Here is a 22129-nt window from a genome sequence, read left to right on the forward strand (position 1 = left end):
GTTGAATATAGTAGGAGGCCTTCAGTCATCAGGCATACCCCTGGAGGCCTTCAAGCTTTTCACGGACATCCCCCTCCTTGACCGTCTCAAGGAGGAAATTCTTCAAAAAATACCTGCAACAAATATGTTAGTAGAAATAACCCTCCATTACTCATTTCCATGCATGCATTACCCCCAGCTAGAGCTGGCCAACCGTGCGGGTTTGAACCACCCGCTCGGGACCGGTTCGTACGGAAACCCGAAATTATTCGGTCCGAACCGGGCCGGTTCAAACCCGCACAGCTCGTTGATACTGAAGTGCCGAATACGAATTCGGAATTGAAAACCCGGGACCAGACCGGCCCGCACGAGCCCACACGACCCGCGAGAACCGCACAGCCCGCTCGGAGTCTTTGATTGAAGTTCACTAACTTTGGTCTTTGTTTGGTAAAAGTAATTTAACAATTACTTATTTATTATGTAGTATATATACACATGTTGTGGGAATGGCCACCACAATAATATCACTGTTATCCCATATAATAAAATAAATAAATTTAATCAAATGATTATGGAATATATTACTTAAATTAATTATTACTTCCACATTAATCGAAATTGAAATAAATAAATACTAAAATGAACAATAAAAAATAATGCTAGTTGGACTATTATGGCAGTGCTATGATAATTACTAATTAGCTAATTATTTTAGTTGATGTACTGTGTGTCTTTGTGTGTCTGGTTCACTTCATATGTACTAACCCGTCAAGCCCGCTCGTACAAGCCCGCTTAGCTCACAAGCTCGTGAATTACTGTGCCGGTTACGAGTTACTATCCTCCGGTTCGAGCCCGACCCGAGCCCGGCTCGTTACTCCTACGTGCCGATTCAGTGTTTATGGTTCAAGTGCCCAACCCGTGGTCGACCCGGCCCGAACCGCCCGGACCGCCTAAGTGGCCACCTCTACCCCCAGCTCACTCTTGAAAATACATCTCCCCGTCACAAGACGCGTCCTACGACACCGGGCGCGTCCTGACCTTCATGAAAGCTTGCATGACATTCCCAACATACAGGGCGCGTCCTACCTCCTAGGTGCGTACCTCAAACTTCTTTGCCATAAAACCATCCTTCAGTGAACACTCTCAGCATGGTGGACGCGTCCTAGGCATCATGGACGCGTCCTGATCATGATGCCCTCATTTGCAACGCAACGCCGAATTTGATTTTAATTAACCCGCGTTTGACCCGCATTGATCCAATGCGAAATTTTGGGTATAACACACGTTATTATAGTAGCATGTTTTGGCCGGATTTATAGTGCTCCCTCCATCCTATTAAATTAATACGTTCAGTGCCGAAATTAAAAATAAAATGTAATTTAATGAGAAAAAAATAAGAAAAATGAATAAAGTGATGAGACCAATGAGATGATTATAGTGGAAGAAAGTAGTAAATGTGAGTAATAAATGTGAGTGAATGTTGTTATTTTTATATTATAAAATTTTATAATTTTTAAAATTTATAAAATTGAAAAGGATTGAAAAGAAAAATGTATAAAAATGAAGGTGACATATGCGTATAAAATAATGAATCCTTGGTCACAGTTACGGGGGTACTGTGATGTACAGACGTCTGGAATCTTTGCAAGCTTACTACTTGTATGAGTTGTTTCTTTTAGCTTGTTTGGTTCGCAAAACAGCTGCTATATATCAAGAAAATTGAAATAAGGATTAAATTAAATTCATAAGCATATTGCAGATTGATATTTATACTCATATTATAAGAATATAAATTCAAAATTATTCGCATGCAAAATGTATCTGAATGAGTGTTGTCATAACTAATAATTTCAAGTAGAATAAAAAAAATACAAATTGCTAAAACTTAAATACTACAAATCATGATTATCAAAACCACAAGTGTTCAAAATAGGATCTCATGATTCACCCAAATGCATTCAAACCCAGTTGAATCTTGTCCCATTGGCCATATTATTCCCACTTAGATACCCCTCTAGAGCACGTGTGCCTCATGATGCAGATCGTTATTCAAACTCTTAAAATAAATTTTAAAAAATTAAATTAAAATTAGTGCTTCATATTTCAACAATCTAATAATCACTCCTTATGTAAGTAGTAACATTATTTTTAAGTATTCTTCTCTTTTAAAAAATTATCTCACTAGTTATTTTTAAGTAGCATTCTTCTCTTTTAAAATAATCCCTTAAATATTATTTTAAGAGAATAATATTTTATAATATATGTAAGGAATGGGTTAAGAGATTGTTAGACTAACCCCTCTTAAGGCCAACAAGTGACTTATAATATAAGTGAGAAGTATAAACCTTTCTCTGTCTGAAATGATTTTTTCGTACATAAACTGTATATTTATACAATTAACGAAATAAGGAACTTCTTTTATCCAAGAAAATTTATATGAAATTGTAAAGATCCTTTTTTGTTATACAAATAAAGATCCTTTTCTTTGTACTTTTACTTTCCCGCCCATAACAGCCAGAATGCTTGGGTCCTTTACAAAACATCTTTGCCGATGCCTAACCACTTCAATCTTAAATCCAGACTTTATTGGGCCTAGCCCACAAAATTAACCTCAACATAACTAAAGAAACCCAAACACGCTTAGCCCAAATGAAAGATTTTTTTTTGTACAAACTTCATAAAAATTACCTCAAATATATCAGTGAGAATACCGGTTAAACCAAATTTGATGTTTGGTAAGTTTTTACTATGCGAGTTGGAGTTATATATAATGTTAATGTTATATTATCAGTTTGAAGTTTTTCGGAGAGGACATTCAATAAATTTTAGTAAGACCTTCTAATTTTATAATATTTTTTTGTATAAACACTTTGTCATATATTTTTAAAAGAAATAATTTCTTTTTTAATGTTAAATTTTATTTTAGAAGGACCGGTATTCCCCTTTCCTAGTAGCTAGACCCATTTTTAAGAACTAATCTCGTACGACCAAGTACCAAGCTATACATTTCCAAAATTCATAAAAATTTGGAAAATTTGGATATTAAATTCGTAGTGCCTAAGCCTGATGTTGTATGCATATGATCAGAGTCGCCCCATATACAGTACTCTGGAGCATGAAGAAGAAGAAAATAAACTCAAAAATCATAAAAGAAAGCTAATATTCAGCATCTAAATTTGTGAAAGACGAGGAGGAGGCTATAGTAGTTGTCTTTTGTTGATCTTGAGGTAGGCTCGTAGCCGTCAAATACGACTGTGTGCGGGAAGAGTCAAGAAAATGTTAGTTTGGCACTTTGGCTACTCCTGCAAAATACTTCTCCCTCTTTCTCGCTTTCTTTTCTTTATGTCCTTCCATTATTTATATTTTAAAATTTTTAAAAATAATAAAAATTTTATAATTTCTAAAATAACTATATTCACAGTTTTTTTTACTATACTCACTTTATAATAATAACTGATCCCAAACTTTTCTCAAATATTTTATCATTTTTATTAAATTCTGTGTTCAAAGAGAGGGAGGGGAGTATATAATAATACTACTATAACTATTCATTTGTTTGACAGATCTCCCATTTCCCGAACTCCAACGTTGACTTTTATTTGTTGTATATATATTTTTATTTATTTACCTACATGCATGTTGATCATCTGAGATACCGAGGATTTAGATCAATCATTTTTGCAAAGTTAATCGTTTTTGCAAGTTAATTGTATCTAAAAAGTTATGTTTGTGGTGTAAATTATTGACTCATCCTGCTCGTGCTTGGGCACAGCTGAGCTTTCTGAAGGAGATGGTCATTACATTTTTCAACTAAAAGTAAATTTTGTTGCTAATTTGTATTTTAATTTCTAAATTATATTTTTTTATTCTTTTTTATTTTATACGATTAAATTGATCAAAATTTATCATTATTTAAAAAATATAAATAATTATATTATTGAAAAGTACATGTAATCTAATTTAACATATGATTTTCATTTTTTTTAAATAATATAAGATTAGTTTTTAATTGTTGATAAAAAATTATTGAACTTGACCAATAAAAAAAAGAAATGTGATAATTAAAAAAATATGAAAACGGTACTATCTTTTCGAGTTTATCTAATTTCACAGCAAATTCTAACATTTTAAGCATTATATTTTTGTCATATCTAATTTTTAGTTTAAAAATAAGTATATATTGATACATTTTCCATCAATTTATACCAATTTATTATAGATAATTTTTAGTAGATAAATGTTTATTAACTATTTCATTGCAATATATGTTAAATGCACATATTTTATTGGAGTATATGTTGTAAATTGTTATACAGTGAGAATCATATATATGTGTTTTGTAGATTATTATTGTGGGACAACATGTATTGCATTGGAGTACATACTGTATTAATTAATCTAAGGTGAGGAAAGGTATAGCGTATACAGTTTTATCCTCGTGAAATAAAATATATACAATTAAATAGTATTTATATTTTATCTTAATTCTATAAGTAAGATATTTAGTGTATAAAATTAAAAGTACCTCAACTTAGCAGATATTTTATTTGTTTTTTATATTTGATGTTTAAGTTTTCTATACATTTTTTACCGTATAAAAAAATAATATTTTTTAAAATAATTTTCGACTAGAAGTATTTAACTTGTACTAAAATTTACAAATAGAATTTATCAATAATAATTATTTTTACTATCTATTAAAATACTTTAAACTACATGTAAAAAATAAATGACAAATATGAAAAATCAAATAACAAATATAAAAAATAGAAGATATAAAAGATTTAAAACTATTTCCTCCACGTTTAAAGACCATATCAAATAAAAAAAGGGACAAGGTTTATCACTTAATTTTGCGGTCCCATCAAACCACCCTCAAAATTATTGCAGCATTCTGATGAGATGTTATTACAAGCTACAGCATACAACGTAATGTTACTCCCTCCGTCCCTAAAAACGTTTCTTATTTGTGTTGAACCCGATTGCCGATACACACTTTTGATTGTTAATATCTTTAAATTTGTATTATAATTAAATATAAAAATTTTACTGTATTAAAGTACTGATAAATACGAATCCAACGAGATCACTCATGACTATATTTGATATTATAGATTAAACGTAAATTAGTAGTCAATCGCTTACCGTGAAGAGTACCAAAAATCAAAAGATGAAAAATTAAATGGGACGGAGGGAGTATCTTTTATCTTGTTTTATGCCGCAACACCAGAGCCGGGTCTGACAAATTTGAGGCCAAACTTCATAGTCAAACACGACGTTCTATTTCTTATCTTTACGCTTTACCCCTTGCATAAAGTAACATACATATACCTGTCATCTTTAATTTTCGGCTAATCAGATTTTGGGCATGTTTGGCTGCCCGAATAAATTACTTATTCGCTTATAAGCCCGTAAGTATTTATTGACGCGTGTTTGTCGATTTAATTTATAAGTCGAATTTACAACTTATAAGCTGATAAGTTGAATGTTAGCAACGACGTACTTTTTCTCAACTTATTTTGATTTTTTGTCTTTTTTTATTTTTTTGTTTTAAAACTTATATTTTTATATGTCTTTCTAATTTAAAATTTACGAATTAAGATAATTGTATTTAAAATTTATTTATTTTAGCTCAATTAAGTAAAAAAAATTTCGACATTTAAACAAACACTTATTTAACTTATAAGTATCTATCTACTTATCACTTATAAGTCCCTTATCTATTTTAAATCATAAGTTACTTATTTTAAGATTTCCCAAACGTGCACTTTATATTCAACCAGTGCTTACTTTGTGGTATTTTATTTATCTCACCTGCTAATGGGTATTGAGCTAAAACTTGCACAGAAAATAAATTAAAAAATTGTATAATTAAGAACACTCCTTGGTTGCCTTGAGTTGATGACCCATATAACTAAAAGTGTTACGTCGAGATTTCTTCAACAGCCTTCGGGCATTCAAGAACGTCTTTCGGTTACGACCTGAAAAAAAAGATAATGTGACAGATTGTGCCTCCGATTCATTTACGCTGTGAAAATCAGTAATCTGGATATAAAGTGAGTTTTCTGAAATACAAGAATTGTGAGAGAATTGTGAGAATATGTGTGTTTCTTACATTTCATGGGGTATTTTTACCATAACCTGCCATAAATGTTGGTCCGTATAAGTAAAACACGGACGAACGTTGGAGGAACCTAATTGGGGGAGCCGTTTTGATTATGCGCCTCCTTTTTGACATGTTTATTTTCTTTGGTCTTGCCCTTCTCCGCGGCTAATTTGTCTGCTCGGATCTTTAGAAGCAAATCTTCTTCGTGAAACCAGGTGGTGGTAATTGTTCGTAAACTGGGTTTATCATCTTCTCAGTATCTCGTCACAATTCTCATAGTTTCCACAGGCAGCGCCAAATGTTACTCTAGATTCCTTCAGCTTGAAGAACAGCCTTCGACCAGTCAAGAACGTCCATCGATTACGACCTGAAAAGGAAGAGAAGGTGAGGGATTATCCACCGATTCACCTCCGGTGTGAAAATCAGTAATCTGGATGTAAAGTGAGTTTTTGAAAATACAAGAATGTAGAGAGAGTTGTGAGAGTATGTGTTTTTTTTACATTCCATGGGGTTTTTATACCCAAACCCGCCATAAATGTTCGTCTGTTATGAGTAAAACACGGACGAACGTTGGAGGAATTTAAAGGGGGGCGTTTTGATTCTGTATTAGTGAGCAGTTTGTGAGAGGTTAATTGGGCCTTCGGTTAATGAGTAAACATAAATTTTATATGAGAAATTAATATTCTTAACAATCCTTGGTTGCCTTCAGTTGATGGCAGGGGCGGACGCAAACCGAATACGTGAAGGGGCCAATTTGTTTTTACAAAAAAGTAAAAGATTATATTATCATGAATTAAAATAGAGATCTTCGCTCTTTCAAGTCACGAAAATCTTCTATCTGCGACAATAATACGAACAATTTCTTTTCAGGATACAATATTAGAAAAATAATTATTGAAAAAGTCGAGAACTTGGCTTTAGTGCTCGAAGTCGAAGACCAGAAACAAAGAAAAAGAGTTCAATTTTGATATATTATATATACGGTTGAGACACAGAGAGAGGATAACTGTTTTAGTGGCAATTTCTTTTGTCTTTTGATTTATTTTTTTGACTTTTTACCAGTTACATTGAACTTGTATTGGCGTGGTCATTCTTATATTTTACAAGCCATTTATACTAAAATGTATATTATTGCTGCAAAGCTGCTGGGAAATGAGGGGACCATAGCCACCCATGGCCTTAAACTAGGTCTGCCCCTAGTTGATGACCTGTTTATTCACTCGACTAGTGAAGTCTTGGAATATCAAAAGGTTAATTCGCTAATGGTCACATGAGAAAGAGCTTAGGAAACAGATTTAATCAATGACTTGTATATCGACAGAGATGTAGGCTTAATATTATCTACACCTCTGCGAACAAATAAAAGCGATACCTGATAATGGTTCCATGAAAAAATGGGACACTATTCATGAAATAAAATCTAAACCCCGTTCTATTGACAACTCTGATTTTTGGAGGAAGCTGTGGAACCTAAAAATTCCATCCAAAATCAGGAATTTCTTGTGACAAGCAGCTTCAAATTGTTTACCTACAAAAGACCTTCTACGAGTCAGAAAAGTTGATGTTGACATATTGTGTACGTTGTGCAGTATGTGCCTAAATCCGACGTTCATGCTTTAGTAGAGTGTTCATTTGCAAAGGCGTGTCACACTCTTTCAGATGTACCCTTAATGCTGGGTGCATCCGGTTGTTATGGAGATTGGTTGAGTCTTTTGTTTTAGCAAAGAAACAAGTCTGAAATTCATATTCAAACTACTATCTGTTGAATGTTATGGAAGAACATGAATGATTTAATATAGAATCAGCGCATTATCAATTATCGAGAGATTGTCAATTCGGCATGCTTTATCCTTAACCAATGAAAAGTTGTTCAAAACAATTCCTTTGACAGTTTTTTGGGTTATATAACCCCAGAAAACGGTCAAGAACAGTGGTTAGTCCCTATGTTGGATAAAATTAAGGTCACACTGATGCAACTTTATTTTAATATCCAAATCAATATAGTCATGTTTTCATAGTACACGGTCATTTCTTGTGGAAGCCAACTATAAGTACAATCAAGGTAGTGCAACTCTAGAACTTGCAGAAGTTCTAGGAATCCAAGAGGCTATTAACTAACTCAAATAAAAAAGTTTCAAGGACGTGGTGGTCGAATCAGACTGTTTGCAGGTGATACAATTGATTCGCAGCTCTAATTTCCAGTTTTTCTTATTTAGGTAGGGTGGTGGAGAAATGTCAAAACTTTTTATTCAGTTTAAAGATTAGAAATATTGTTCTAAGATTGTAAAGCGATCTGCGAACAGAGTAACTCATTTCTTAATGAGATACAATTATTCAATAACTGATCGTACTTGAGGGTGACAGATCTACACCCGGAATTCCATTCAGTTCTTTGTAAAGATTTGACTTTACAATAAAATCTTTACTTTATTGACAAAAAAATAGAAAAACATTATTAAAACATATTTTTGTAAGGAATTTAGCTAAGGTCAAATAAAGTAATTATAAAAACTAGGATGAGATAGATTTTTAATTCTATAAGATTATTCCAGAAGCATGTAATGATAGATTACAAATAGTAAAAAACTAAAAATTGAGCTGTTATATGTACACATATTTTTCAATATTTTAAATTTAAGATAAAAATAAATTAAAAATTATAATATATTATCAAAACATATAACATATCATCAAATTCAAAATTTCAAGTCAGCCCGTAAATGGAAAGTAAATTCACATAATTACACCTTTACAAATCATAATTACGCATCCACGCATATTTCTGGTCATACTCATAGGAAAAAAGTGTAATAAACAGGATAAAATGGACATACCAGAATATCTACAACTAAAAGCATATTCTAAAAAATTCAAAAGTGGAATAAAATGATTGATTTTATTATTACGTTCCGTACTGCATTTCAATCTCGCTCGTAATAAAAACAGTTGGTGTGTCTCTTTAGCTTTCTCTCCTACTTGCCATTTTTTCTGGATTATACATTTCCTAATTCCTTCTTTCAAGACATACATATATACGTACACACTCTCTGTATCTATTTCTTACAGATCATAAGCTTCCATGGATTCAACAGCTCAACGTCGCATTCAAGCTATTCAACAACACCTTATTACTCACGATGGTGACTCTCAATCTTCGCTTCTCCGGCCTAATGAAACCGCCGGCGAGTTCGTTCTCGGTACTCTCTCTCTCTCTCTCACTCTCTCCTCCCTCTCTCCCTCTCCTCTCTCCTCTCTCTCTCTCTCTCCCTCTCTCTCTTCTCTCTCCCCCCTCCCTCTCCCTCCCTCTCTCCCCTGTATCTCTCTCTCTCTAATTAGGAGCTATTTTAGAAGCTATTTTTACGTGGAGTTGATGATGTTAAGCTGTTGAATATATTTATACAGTGTATATATTTCTCACATAGGTTATGTTTTAGGCATATATTGATGATCTGTTTATGACACTTAATTATTGGAGCAAGTACTTCGGCTCTTTTTTAATTTTGAAATTCGGTATAATTCGTTTCGAGAATGATATATTCTATAGGCCTAGTATTTTATTTGTTGAATGAAGAACTTTGATAGCGATTGTATGAAATAGTTTACAAGATGATTTTCTGTTTCTGTTTCGGACTTACTTATGACTTGATTTTTTGGATCTTACTGTTTTTTAAATTCACTGCACACTGCTCTTATTTTGAAAATGCGATGCTGAGTGCTACGATTGTTCTAGTAGTCAAGTAGAAACTTTTTATTAGAGGTGGTATATCAGTATGGGGCCTCGGCTGAGTTAAGATGAAGATATTGCGATATATTCTGTTTTTGCATCGAGTGTCATACTGTTGTTCATTAGTTTTATTTACCCAAGGTTTTGTTATGCTAGTTAAAAAAGGGCGAAAAGCTCTGTTTTGTCTCATATGAGCTAATTTGGATTCAAAAAAGCTGAGTGTTTTGTTACTATAAGACCTTTAAGGTTTACGGTTATGAGGTGTATATTGTGAGGATGAAGTTGGATGATTTTCAACTTGTAGTCAGTAGTGTTTTTACTTTGTTCTCCTTTGATGAGTAGTATATTTTTGTGGATGTAAGTCTTTGTGGTTCAATCTATCTAAACTTTATAGTTGAACTGGTGTTGGTAATTGATTTCTCTTTCTTGTTTAAAGCCATATTTCGTGGATTTAGGTTCACATAAAAAGATTTTAATAGATAGTTGGAAAGGGAAATTATAAGGTTAGTCCTTCACTGTAGAGATATATGGTCAAAGTTGTTGGGTGCAATTGGACATTCTCAACCCCAGAAGCTTCCTGCCAGGAGCCTCATCTGGAGATTGTTGTAGACCCGAATTCTGAGCTCTGACACCGCTGTTGGGTGCTTTTGGGCCTATCTCAACCCCAAAAGCTAGCTTGTAGGGTTTTTTTGTTAAGTAATAATTGTATTCACCCAACAAAGAAAATACATCATAGTAGGGAATACCCTAGAGCTTTCAAAGAAGAAAGGAGACAAATCCATCTTCAGGAACTAAATTAGCTAGCCAAGCTCAGCTCATCAGTTTAATCTCTGATACAGAAAACAAACTAAAATGAAAAACTCATCTAGTACAATAGTAAGCTAATACTGCTTGTCTAAATGATTTACATGTGAAAAGTTTTTCATGAACTTCTCGCTTTATGATGTAAACAATCTGCTCAAAACTCCTTCTCTCCTGATTATGAATGCATACATTTCTTTCATGCCAAAGATAGTAAATTGTTGTTGCAATCTACAAGTTAGCAACGTTTGCTTTAAGTTTCCCCACGTCTACTGTAAAAAATATCCCTTGCTTGTTTTTCTGCCAGTTATGTGATCGATGAATAGGGCAAGCACTGAGAACATTTTTTGAAAATCTACAGTCAGTAAAAAGGTGACTAGCAGTTTCTCTATTTGTTACTAGTAAGCAAGTTTCATTCGTTACCATCTCAAACCTGATCATCCTGTCCTTAGTTAGCAGCCTGCCTTAAATAATCAGCTCCCTGCCCCTTTCTCAACATACATGGCCGTGTGGGATAGCCCAACAGAAATAATGGCCTTGACTTCATTCTTCAGGTTTGTTGACAGATAATTTTTTATATGAAAACAAAAAAGCTTGTGGCTAGTTAGGTAGTAAATTTAAAACACAGAGGTAGAAAGCTAGCAGTTTTATGAAGTCATGATGAATATTATCAGAAAAAGATGATAAACTAAGAAGGAAGGTAAATGGAAAAGTAAGGTCTGTGTCATATTGGAATTGTCACAACTCACTACTATTTAGTAAAAGATATATGCAAAAGATCCTCTGTATAAAGGAAACAATTAATAGTGATGATACAGAAAGAGTAGTAACTACATGAAGGGGAAATAGATACAACAGTTGAGACAACTACATGTGTAGGGGAAATAGATACATAAAGACCCTATCAAGAGAATTTAAAAATGTAATTGGGGTATATTCTGTCAAGTTAATTTAAATGCTTCAAACATGCAAGTATTACTAGAGAAACATATTGTCTGAATTGGAAAATTACTGTCTGAATGGAAACTTATGTCTAAATTGGAAAGGTTACATAAAATTTGTCATTAAGGTTTAACAGTCTATTTTGTTGCCATAATGAACAGTGCTGCAAAGATGAGATTATGACCCATGATGAGGATTGAAAAGAAAGACCAGCATTAAAGAACTTTGTGGTGAAAGTGTCATATCTTCAGTTAAAAATCACCTTTATATTAGAAGTGATCTTTTCTTTTAGCTAAAATTTTACAAGCGAAAGGACATAGTTATGAGAGTTTGAGATAAAGCTTGCAATATGGCCAAAATCCTCTAAAATATTACTAATTTTTTTTATTATTTAAAAATATTACTTTTAAAATTATTATTATTTGAAATACATACAGATTTGCAAAATAGGTAACCATAGGAGAAAGCTATAACAAGTTAACAAGATAATAGTGCGGTGCTTAAAAAAAGTTCTTGGAGATAGTCTTGAAAGTTGAAACCATGTATACCAGCGACTGTTGCCAAGTTAAAGCTTAGTATAACTATACTACAGTCTATAGCTAACAAAGTAATTGCAACATGACGTTACTTATAAATATTTTGGGATAGGACCAGCTTCTTTACAATGCTGCTGCGCCACAGTTACATTTTTCTCATTGAATGACTCCCAAATTTTTTCTGGCATTTACTTGCACAAAAGGTAACAGTTCATTGTAATATCAGAACACATATATAGAAGTATAAAAATTGAAAGTTTTCGGTGTTAAATTGTACTCCCTCCGTCCCGGCCAATTCCTTACGTTTGGTTTGGGCACGGAAGTTAAGAAATATGTATAAAGTAGTGAAAAAGAGAAAGAAAAGTGGGTGAAGTGGTGGGACCTATTGATTTTTAATATATAAAAGAGAGACAATGGAGTAAAAGTAGTGTGAAAAGGGAGGAAAAGTGGGAAAGTGGTGGGATCCATTAACTATTTTTGGTAAGTTTTGAAATGTAAAGAATTGGATGGGATATCACAAAAAGAAACCGTAAAGAAATGGTTGGGACAGAGGGAGTATCAACTAACATGGGATTTTCTTGGGTTTCCAGTATAATCTGTTTCATGCATTGAAGTAGTACATTCTATAACTAGTAGTTGCATGAGTCCGTTTGTTATGTTAATGTCACGGGATATGGAGACAGACATGCTAACATTGTGTGTTAAGTCTGTTATACATGCAGTAGCTTTACTAGTGTTGTGAAGATGTCTTACTAACAAGTAGTTTTTCTGCAGCAAAGCACAAGGCATGAATGTTTTTTTCTGTAGTGCTAATTATCATGGTTTTGTTTAGTCTACTCGATGAATATTTTAGCTTGGATCAAATACTAATACCCATTAAGTCTGAAGCTCCTCGTTTGTACATTCTCTCGTACTTATCTTTTCTAACCTCTTTTTGGCCTCATATTGTGCTTCTGGTATTCACCTCAAGCAGAACAGGGATACAGTGTTATCCTTCCTGAAAAACTGGAGACCGGAAAATGGAACATATACAGGTTGGAGCTGTATCTGTATTAGTTAAAACATCATGTAAGTAAATTGAAGTAAACCTTGACGTGGAATGATTTTAATGGCAGATCTGCCCTATCTCCTCTGAAGCTTGTGAGCCAATTTCCTGATAATCCTGAAATCGCTACTTTGCATGATAATTTTACGTGAGCACCCCCTCGCAATGAATTACTTAAATTCTTCGTCACCTCAGTATATTGTGCCAACTTTTCTGTTATTTGACGCTACTTAACGGCTTTCCTTCCTTGAACTTCTGATTATAGGCGCGCAGCAAATATTTTCAGAGATTACAAGTATTTGGGTACACGAGTTCGAGTTGATGGAACGGTTGGAGAGTAAGTTGATATACTTGCATATATGACGTTTTTAATTGTAACTATGCATATATGATTTTGAACCGTAACTTTGTCATCCATCTGCAACCTTTTTTTGCAGTTACAAGTGGATGACCTATGGGGAAGCAGCTACTGCAAGGTCAGCTATTGGTTCGGGATTAGTGTCTCATGGAATACCAAAGGTAGTATATACCTAAATAGCTCTATGATAATAAAATTATTGCATGTTTACTTATAAAAATAGATAACAGGGCCTGCTCTTTGTTTCAACAACTACCTGTGCTCTTTATTGGATTTGACATGAAACCTCTTTGATGTTCTTTCGGAATGTTATTGTAAAGTTTACAATATACTTTACCAGACTCCTAATTGTTTCACTTTGTTTGGCTTCTGAAGGGGTCATGCGTAGGAATATATTTTATCAACAGACCTGAGTGGATGATAGTTGACCATGCATGCGCAGCCTATTCCTACATATCTGTTCCTTTATATGATACCCTTGGTTCGTCATTAGCTTCATTGTGGTGTACATTTGACTAAATTGAAATAGAGTTACATATCAGTAATATATTGCTCCCACTGCAGGTCCAGATGCTGTCAAATTTATAGTCAACCATGCAACTGTTCAAGCTATATTTTGCGTGCCACAGACCTTAAATGTTGTAAGTTAGCTACCTTCTTCTGAAGTGATCTTAGAGGTTGGACACACTGACGTGTTTCCAAGAAAGTATAAATTTTATTGTGCCAAGACTTTGGTGCTCGGCAATCATTTAAGTCAAATAAATAAGTTTGAAAATTGTTTTAGATTTGTGGTTAGCATGATAATGCATGATAATAGTGGATTGAAGGAATTTCTAGATTTTGAGATGTCAAGAGGAATTAGGATTACTTTATAAATATTTAAAAGATTTGCATGATGAATTAGTGATAAAATGATAGTATTCATTTGAGAATGTATCTTCCTGTTTTCACTTTTGAATCTAATTTTTTTTCCATCTATTTAGTGCCTATTCAACACAAACCCTTTTTTAAAATAGTATTGCGATTTCTCATATACACACACTTAAAATAAAAGCAGTCAACAGACAGAACTTGGTTAAGTAGCTGTTTTTTCTTCTCTGACAGCGAGAGCGAATAAAAATACGAGATATTCATAATAAATTTGATATCATTTAATTTAGCCTCAAATTGTGCACTCTTGTAAAGTTGTTTGATGTTTCTATGTGCAAATTACATCTAGCGCAACAATTAGTGGTAGTACTTTTTTTTAGTTTTAGCAGTCATTTGAAACATTTATTAAGATAATTCAATAACTACTGTTTGGCTTGATTTTGCAGTTGCTAAGCTTCCTTTCTGAGATGTCCACTGTTCGTCTTGTTGTGGTAATAGTCACTTTTATTTCTTTTGATAATTAAAATAGTCAACTTAATAGAGTAACTATTATATTTATTACTCACTCTAACTTGGTTTATAGGTCGTTGGAGGGGTAGATGACCAAATTCCATCACTTCCGTCAACAGCTGGAGTTGAAATTGTTTCATATGCAAAATTAATAAATCAGGTAACCTATTCTCCCATTTCTTTAAGTAATGTCATATTTTTATAGTGTTGTAATGATATATGCCAAAGGAAATGCATTTCCTTACTCTTTTAACTGAATATCATGGTTAGTATTATACTTCTTTTACTGTTAAAACTTGACCTATGATTTTCATAGCATCCTATGTGATGGGGATCAGTCCTAAGATAATATATAATTTAGACTTCTTACATACCAGTTTTGTTGGTTGGTTTATTTTATTATAGCCCTGTTGTTGCCGTTAAGGTATGTTTACGGTATTTATTGTGTGTGTTGAACATATGACTGTAAGCTTTGATTATGTTCAAATAGATTTTCTCTGAATTTTGGTTTTGGACTGATTAGTTATCAGTTTAAAGATTTCACTTAGGTACGAGATTATTCTGCAGTTTAGTCTCCCAAGGGTTGCTCAATTTATAAATTATAGCTATCTTAAATTACTGTGCTAGCTCATGTGACTATATTTAAATTTCTTAAGGATAGAGCTGCTATGGCATACAGCTTCCTCACCCTATATCTCTCACCTCTCTTTCCTTATGTCCCATCCATTCTTGATTTTTTGTTAAAAAATTCTCCTTAGATGACTCATGACTCTAACATATATATATATATATATAAACACAATTCCATGGCGTTTTCTTTCTCATTTATATATTTGTATGGAATTTTTTCAGGGCCAAAGCAACCTTCATCCTTTCTGTGCACCAAAATCGAATGATACTGCTACAATATGTTATACCAGTGGTACAACTGGAACACCAAAGGTTCTTGTTCAATTTAATGAAATTTTATTTGATCCTGCATGTTATATTAACTCTATTATGATACAAATGTAATCATGAACAGGGAGTCGTTCTATCACATGCAAATTTGATCGCAAATGTTGCTGGTGCAACCTATAGTATGCAATTCTCACCTTCAGATATGTAAGTACTATTCCTTTCATGTAGCATTAAATTTAAACAGTTCCTCTCCCAATTACCCATGAAAGTGGCAAACTATAGGACATGCTTAATGCTTAATCATGCCATTTAATTACTAGTTTAAGCTGAATATCCAGGTTCATGACGATCTTCATATTTTTCACAGTTACATATCGTACCTGCCTTTGGCCCACATTTACGAACGGTTTAACCAGATTCTGGTGGCATATTATGGAGGCGCTGTCGGATTCTACCAAGGAGTATGAGGCCCACCGCTGCTTTCTTATATTTTTATTGGGGATTTGAGATTAATTGACTTACTGGAATCTTTAGAAAAAGGTTTTATGTATATCCAAAGAAGCATGGAAGAAATAATTAATGATTCCTCACAGTTCCTAATTATCTTTAGTTTTTAGCAAAACGATCTAGAAGCTCTACTTAAGCTTATTAGTTTTTTAGCAATATAGCTTATGCCTTTTTTTTGGAAATATATAAAGAAACAGCATCTTTCATGGTCCAAAAAACCAATTTGTAAGGGAGATTTCTGGTTTACAGGAGTCCACGCAGATAAGGGCAGATAGAAGCTATATAACTTTTTCCTTTTGCTTTTGTAGAGGAGTTTTAGTGACATTCTATATTTCTCATAATAGCAATGCCTTAACTTTGGTCCAAGACGAAATGGAATTGTATCAGTAGTTCAGTACATGGAGTATCTTGTCATATGAATGGCCAGGGGCAATGGGAGCAGGGGTTTATTAAAGAAAATCTGGATTTTATGTAATCCCAGTAGCTCAACCTCTTCTTTGTATTATGTTTTCAGGACAATTTGAAGCTACTGGATGATATGGCAGTTTTGAGACCCACCGTCTTCTGCAGTGTTCCACGACTGTTTAATAGAATATACGCCGGGTAAAATGATATGCTGTGAAGTATTGTTTTATATCCACTTCAATATATTTCATAAATATTAAAACTTCTGATTGTTGCAGCATTACGAATGCTGTAAAGGCATCAGGTGGCATCAAGGAAAGGTTATTCAATGTTGCCTACAATGCGAAGAAGCAGGCAATACTGAGTGGTATGATTTTAAATAACTACATCCTGTTGAATTAGTAAATTCGAATTATTCTATCTCTAGTTTCAGCACCCCTTTACACACACTTGCTTTATTCAAAATGAATAAATAAATAGTTTCTCACCTGTCTTCTCTTTTACTATGACTCTACTCTTTCTGCAATCTGGGGACAAGCTATGTTGTAGTACTGTAAAAAGAGTATAAGAAATCTTTTTCCTTCCCTTTCATCATATTTTTAAACAAATTACCTTTAACAGTATAATACTGCAAATGTTACCTCTCTTTTCTTATCAATTTGCAAGACATCTTTCCCTCACGAGTAGTTGGTTAAAAACTCTTCTCTTCTACTCTTATCTGCTATCTTAAATGTACTGGCTGTGTGGAATGTATACCTGATGCTGTACATGGCACAACTCTAAATAAGTGATCTATTTAAGATGAAGAGCTTAAGTGAGTTTCATCACTCTGAAATTTTGAATCTGGTTCACATTTCAGGAAAAAATCCATCTCCTATGTGGGACAGGTTGGTGTTTAATAAAATAAAAGAAAAACTTGGAGGACGACTTCGTCATATCGTTTCAGGTGCATCACCGTTGTCCCCTGATGTCATGGAATTTCTGAGAGTGTAAGTCGAACTATATCATCCAGTATAATCTTTTAAATAACGTGCACTTTATTATGCACTTAATTTACATTTCATTTCCTTGACAAATTGGACAAACTGTGTAGTTGCTTTGGCCAAGTCATAGAAGGATATGGAATGACAGAGACAGCTTGTGTTATCAGCGCCCTAGATAAGGATGATATATCGATCGGCCATGTCGGTGCTCCTAGTCCAGCATGCGGTTAGTTTTACATATATGACTTTTATTTCTTACTTTTTATATAATTAGAATTTGCGGACTACTGTTAGCATCATATCAATAATTGTCACACTTTACATTGTTGTCCTACATCGTACATGTTGATATATTCTCATAGATAAAGAAGAACGAATTTGAAGAATTTATTAGCTAGCAAAGATCTTTAGTATTTGCTATATCTAAGTGGTGATTCATATTATTATTATGGACCCACTAAGTTGCAGTTTTATTTATGCCTCATCCTCAAAATTTTGGAGTTTTTTGGTTGCAGTAAATATATTTAGGATGTGGGGCGGCGGTGGATAAACAGTTGACCTTTGAGTTGTGTGCAATTTTCAAAAATGTCTTTCTTAGCCTTACATGAATTATTAACCAGCCAATACAAAAGTTCACTTTACCTAATCATATAGTTAATGTATTCAAAATTTATTAACATTACCAAGTGCAGGGTTAAGATTGGTATTATGGAAGGGTGTATTCACACAAGATGTAAATCTATCTGTATTTTTTCTGTCTCTATGTCCTAATTCTCTTTCATTACTTCTAATAATCAACTTTCAGAAGTAAAGCTCGTAGACGTTCCCGAAATGAATTATACATCCAACGATCAGCCCCATCCACGAGGAGAGATCTGTGTACGGGGCCCCGTTGTGTTTCAAGGCTATTACAAAGATGAAGTGCAGACGTAAATCCCGTTCCTGCTTTTCTTGTCACTTTGTGTGCATGTATAAGAGAGATACATTTTGGTTATTAGTAAATTTGACAATGTTAATAATTTCCAGGAGAGAAGTAATCGATGAAGATGGATGGTTTCACACTGGGGACATAGGGTTGTGGCTACCTGGAGGCCGCTTAAAGATCATTGATAGGTCAGAAAACTTTATATCATTGATAGGTCAGATAACTTTATATATACTGATAATGTTACAGGAAACAAATTTAGTTCTGATTACTTGCTATCTGTCAATTTAAGATGAGAGTTATCATCAATTGACGTTTAAGCCTTCTGCGATCACAGGAAGAAGAACATTTTCAAGTTGGCACAAGGGGAATATATAGCTCCTGAGAAAATTGAAAATGTGTATTCAAAATGCAAGTTTGTTGCACAGTGTTTTGTATATGGTAAGAATTGACTCTCCTTCCCCTTTACCAAAAAAAATAAATCAAAACCTAAAAATTTACGTGGATTAGCTGATGGTTTCTTTGTTGTAGGTGACAGCCTGAACTCCTCATTGGTTGCGGTTGTCTGCATAGATCCAGATGTCTTTAAGGCGTGGGCTCTTGCCCAAGGCTTCAAGGTATCCTCTTCTTGTTGCTAAATTTTTACATATGCAAGTAGTCTGACTATAACTTTTCTCTTGAGAAGGCATGCATGTGGTTCAATTCATTACATTTATTCTGTGAATTACCTAGTTAAACAATTCATGCAATGTGGAAAAGAAAGTTCTTAAAAGTTTCTCACCAACTTATTTCGCAAACTCGTGCACTTGGTTAGCTGCTTAAAACATGTTTTAAGCCCACTACCTTTAAAACTTCCAAGACTTGAAGCAAGGGTATATATAATTGTATTATGCAACCTATGGTATATGGTTTATTTTATCTGAAGGACAGTTTTTGATATTATTATTAAAGATCAAACACATGCATTCTAAGCACAAATTGTACGTCAAGCCCATTGCAGACCAACATAAGGAATTTAAGACCAACATAAGAAATTTAGAATTTGTGAACTTAAATGGAGAAGATCCTTGTAATACATCTACTTGGCTATCTTCAGCCAATGTCTTCTCCTAAGCTAGCAGATCAACCGAAAAATCAGTAAATACAAAATATAGCATTATACTGCCTTGTTACTATTTTTTAAATCAAGAGCACTTGCTCCTATACATTTTGATTTCCTCCACAAAATATTTTTCTACTGAACATACTTTTCTTTGAGACTGCATTAAGTAAAAGGCAGTGACGAATTAAGTAAAAAAAAGGCAGTGACGAAGATAAGCTCAAGTGTTGGTCGCCATTTATTTCGCATTATTATAACATTAGGCCAGAACTTTTTGATGACATGTTGAAATAATTTTTCAGAATTTTGTGCCCTAGAGATGTATCACTTTTTTTTAATTGTCATTGACGAAGATGAGAGACAACTCTCTGAATGCAATTGCATTTTATTAGTAGATAGGTTCTCGCTTTCTGTATGCATCTTCTTTTTTGCAGTATGGTTGGGTTTTTTAGGTAAATATATAAAAACGTTTTTGTGATCTGTTGATGCAGCCTGAAAACTTGGAACAACTGTGCAAAGACCCTAGAGCAAGGGCAGCTGTTCTGGCTGACATGGACGCTGTTGGCAGAGAAGCTCAGGTAATTAGTTTTCTGCAGCACAATATTGCATCTATGTTTACAAATTATTTATTATCTTACCATATTACTTTATGTTATGAAGTTGAGAGGCTTTGAATTTGCAAAAGCTGTGACTTTGGTTATTGAACCTTTTACTTTGGAGAATGGTTTGCTGACACCAACATTTAAGGTGAGTATTAGGTTATAACTTATTATAAGAACCTTAAACAAATAATATATGTATATGGTGCTTGACTAAAATCTCAAATTTAACTTCTTAATTTCTTTATTTTGCAGATCAAGAGACCTCAGGCAAAAGCATACTTTGCAAAGCAAATAGCAGATATGTATGCAGAAATTGCAGCATCTGACCCATCTTCTCAGAACCTGTTGTAAAATACAAACTACGGGGAAACAATAGGCCAGAATTTTACAAGACAACTCGGTCTTTCACTTTTTGTCGAAAACACCTGGTGCCCACAAAATTTTAGATTTTTACCAGTTGTCATCGATGTATAGGATCATAAACCTAGTCTTTTTATTAAATAGTATAGTCCTATATAATCGGTTGAGGAGACCCTGATTGTTTTCAGTTGGTGTATATAGGCCGTCTTGCCTGGCAGATAGTCATAGCATTGTATTAAGTCATATGTACGTCATTGTCACAATGCTATTAATGCATACATTATTTATGAATACATTATACAATGTTTTCATGCATACATTAATAATGTAATACATTATTTATTTTGTGAAAATGATGTTATATTAAAAGAGATAATAAACGAGTGTGGTGAGTGGTGACTAATGTGACCGGTCATAGCATGCTATTCATTTGTTTTTGGTGGAAGGTTGGAGCTAGACTTTTCAGGGTGGTTTGTAATTGGATGTGTGGAGGGTTTTTTTTATTAATTAATTACACACGCACGTGTTAGAAAATTGAAATCATCACCTCCTGTGAAGGGAACACAAGCTCAAATACCGTACAAGTTCTTCGTGGGAGATGTCTCGAGCTTTTCATGTGCGCTTAGTTAAAAATTACGTACATAATCTATACTATACTATTATAAGCGAAACATAATTTCGTTTGATCGGTTGGTTACCACTTTCGTTAACACTTTCCTATATATCTACTAGAAAAATTAAAAAAATAAGAATAGTTTTTAAAAAGATAAATACACCTTATTGTATCCTTTAAAATAACGAACACTCACCGACGACATTAGTTATCAACTGAACTGCTACTTCCTGTCTATTCTGATATTTTATACAATTTAATAAGAATCAAAGCGTCTTTTCACTTCAACGCTCCCATGTTACTACAAAAATTGTGAACTTTAATATAGTGATTGCTTGATTGGTAATCACTGCTCCCCCTGTCCCGTTGATTTCTATACGTTTACTATTTGCACGTATTTCGAGGTCTCTATAAAATATAGTTCCGTAATGTTTTTTTCAAAATTTTTTTTTGAATAAAAGTTTAAACATGAAACTTTTTTTCAGAAATTTTTTTTTTAAAAAAAATATTGTGGAATTATGTTTTAAATGAGTATTGAAAAGCGTGCCGAAAAGTAACGTATAGAATTCAATGGGACAGAGGGAGTATATCTTAGGTTTGCGGATCATATTACTAAAATTTAGTATATGCATATTTTTGTTTTTCTCAGGTTTCTTTCGACTTGGAATAATTAATTCTTCTTTAATTTTGCAGATTTGGTATGTTTTTACCATATTTTTCATAGATTTTAAATTTAGTTTTCACGTTTTCATTTGTTATGTTGCCGACAAGATTTAATATAATGCAAATGTTGCAAATGTATAGTTAAGATAAAAAACTTTTTTTTACAATACAAAATTAAAGTGAACATGACTTCAAATTTGA

The 22129-nt window shown here is 33.4% G+C and overlaps 1 protein-coding gene across 1 annotated transcript; it reads left to right on the plus strand.

Annotated features, from left to right (window-relative positions):
• The first annotated feature begins 8945 nt into the window (after positions 1–8945).
• LOC141659226 (long chain acyl-CoA synthetase 6, peroxisomal-like) lies at positions 8946–20945 on the plus strand. Its single transcript, XM_074466014.1, has 24 exons — positions 8946–9034; positions 9152–9282; positions 13062–13122; positions 13204–13281; positions 13399–13470; positions 13571–13652; positions 13867–13972; positions 14056–14132; positions 14808–14852; positions 14945–15031; positions 15724–15813; positions 15896–15975; positions 16139–16232; positions 16793–16881; positions 16962–17050; positions 17543–17672; positions 17777–17892; positions 18472–18595; positions 18693–18779; positions 18929–19032; positions 19123–19208; positions 20182–20268; positions 20351–20437; positions 20545–20945. The coding sequence occupies exons 2-24, from the start codon at positions 9165–9167 to the stop codon at positions 20641–20643; spliced, it is 2088 nt and encodes a 695-aa protein (XP_074322115.1). The 5' UTR covers positions 8946–9034; positions 9152–9164; the 3' UTR covers positions 20644–20945.
• Positions 20946–22129: the final 1184 nt, after the last annotated feature.

The sequence above is a fragment of the Apium graveolens genome, chromosome 5 (assembly GCF_009905375.1).
Source record: "Apium graveolens cultivar Ventura chromosome 5, ASM990537v1, whole genome shotgun sequence".
Lineage (NCBI taxonomy): Eukaryota > Viridiplantae > Streptophyta > Magnoliopsida > Apiales > Apiaceae > Apium > Apium graveolens.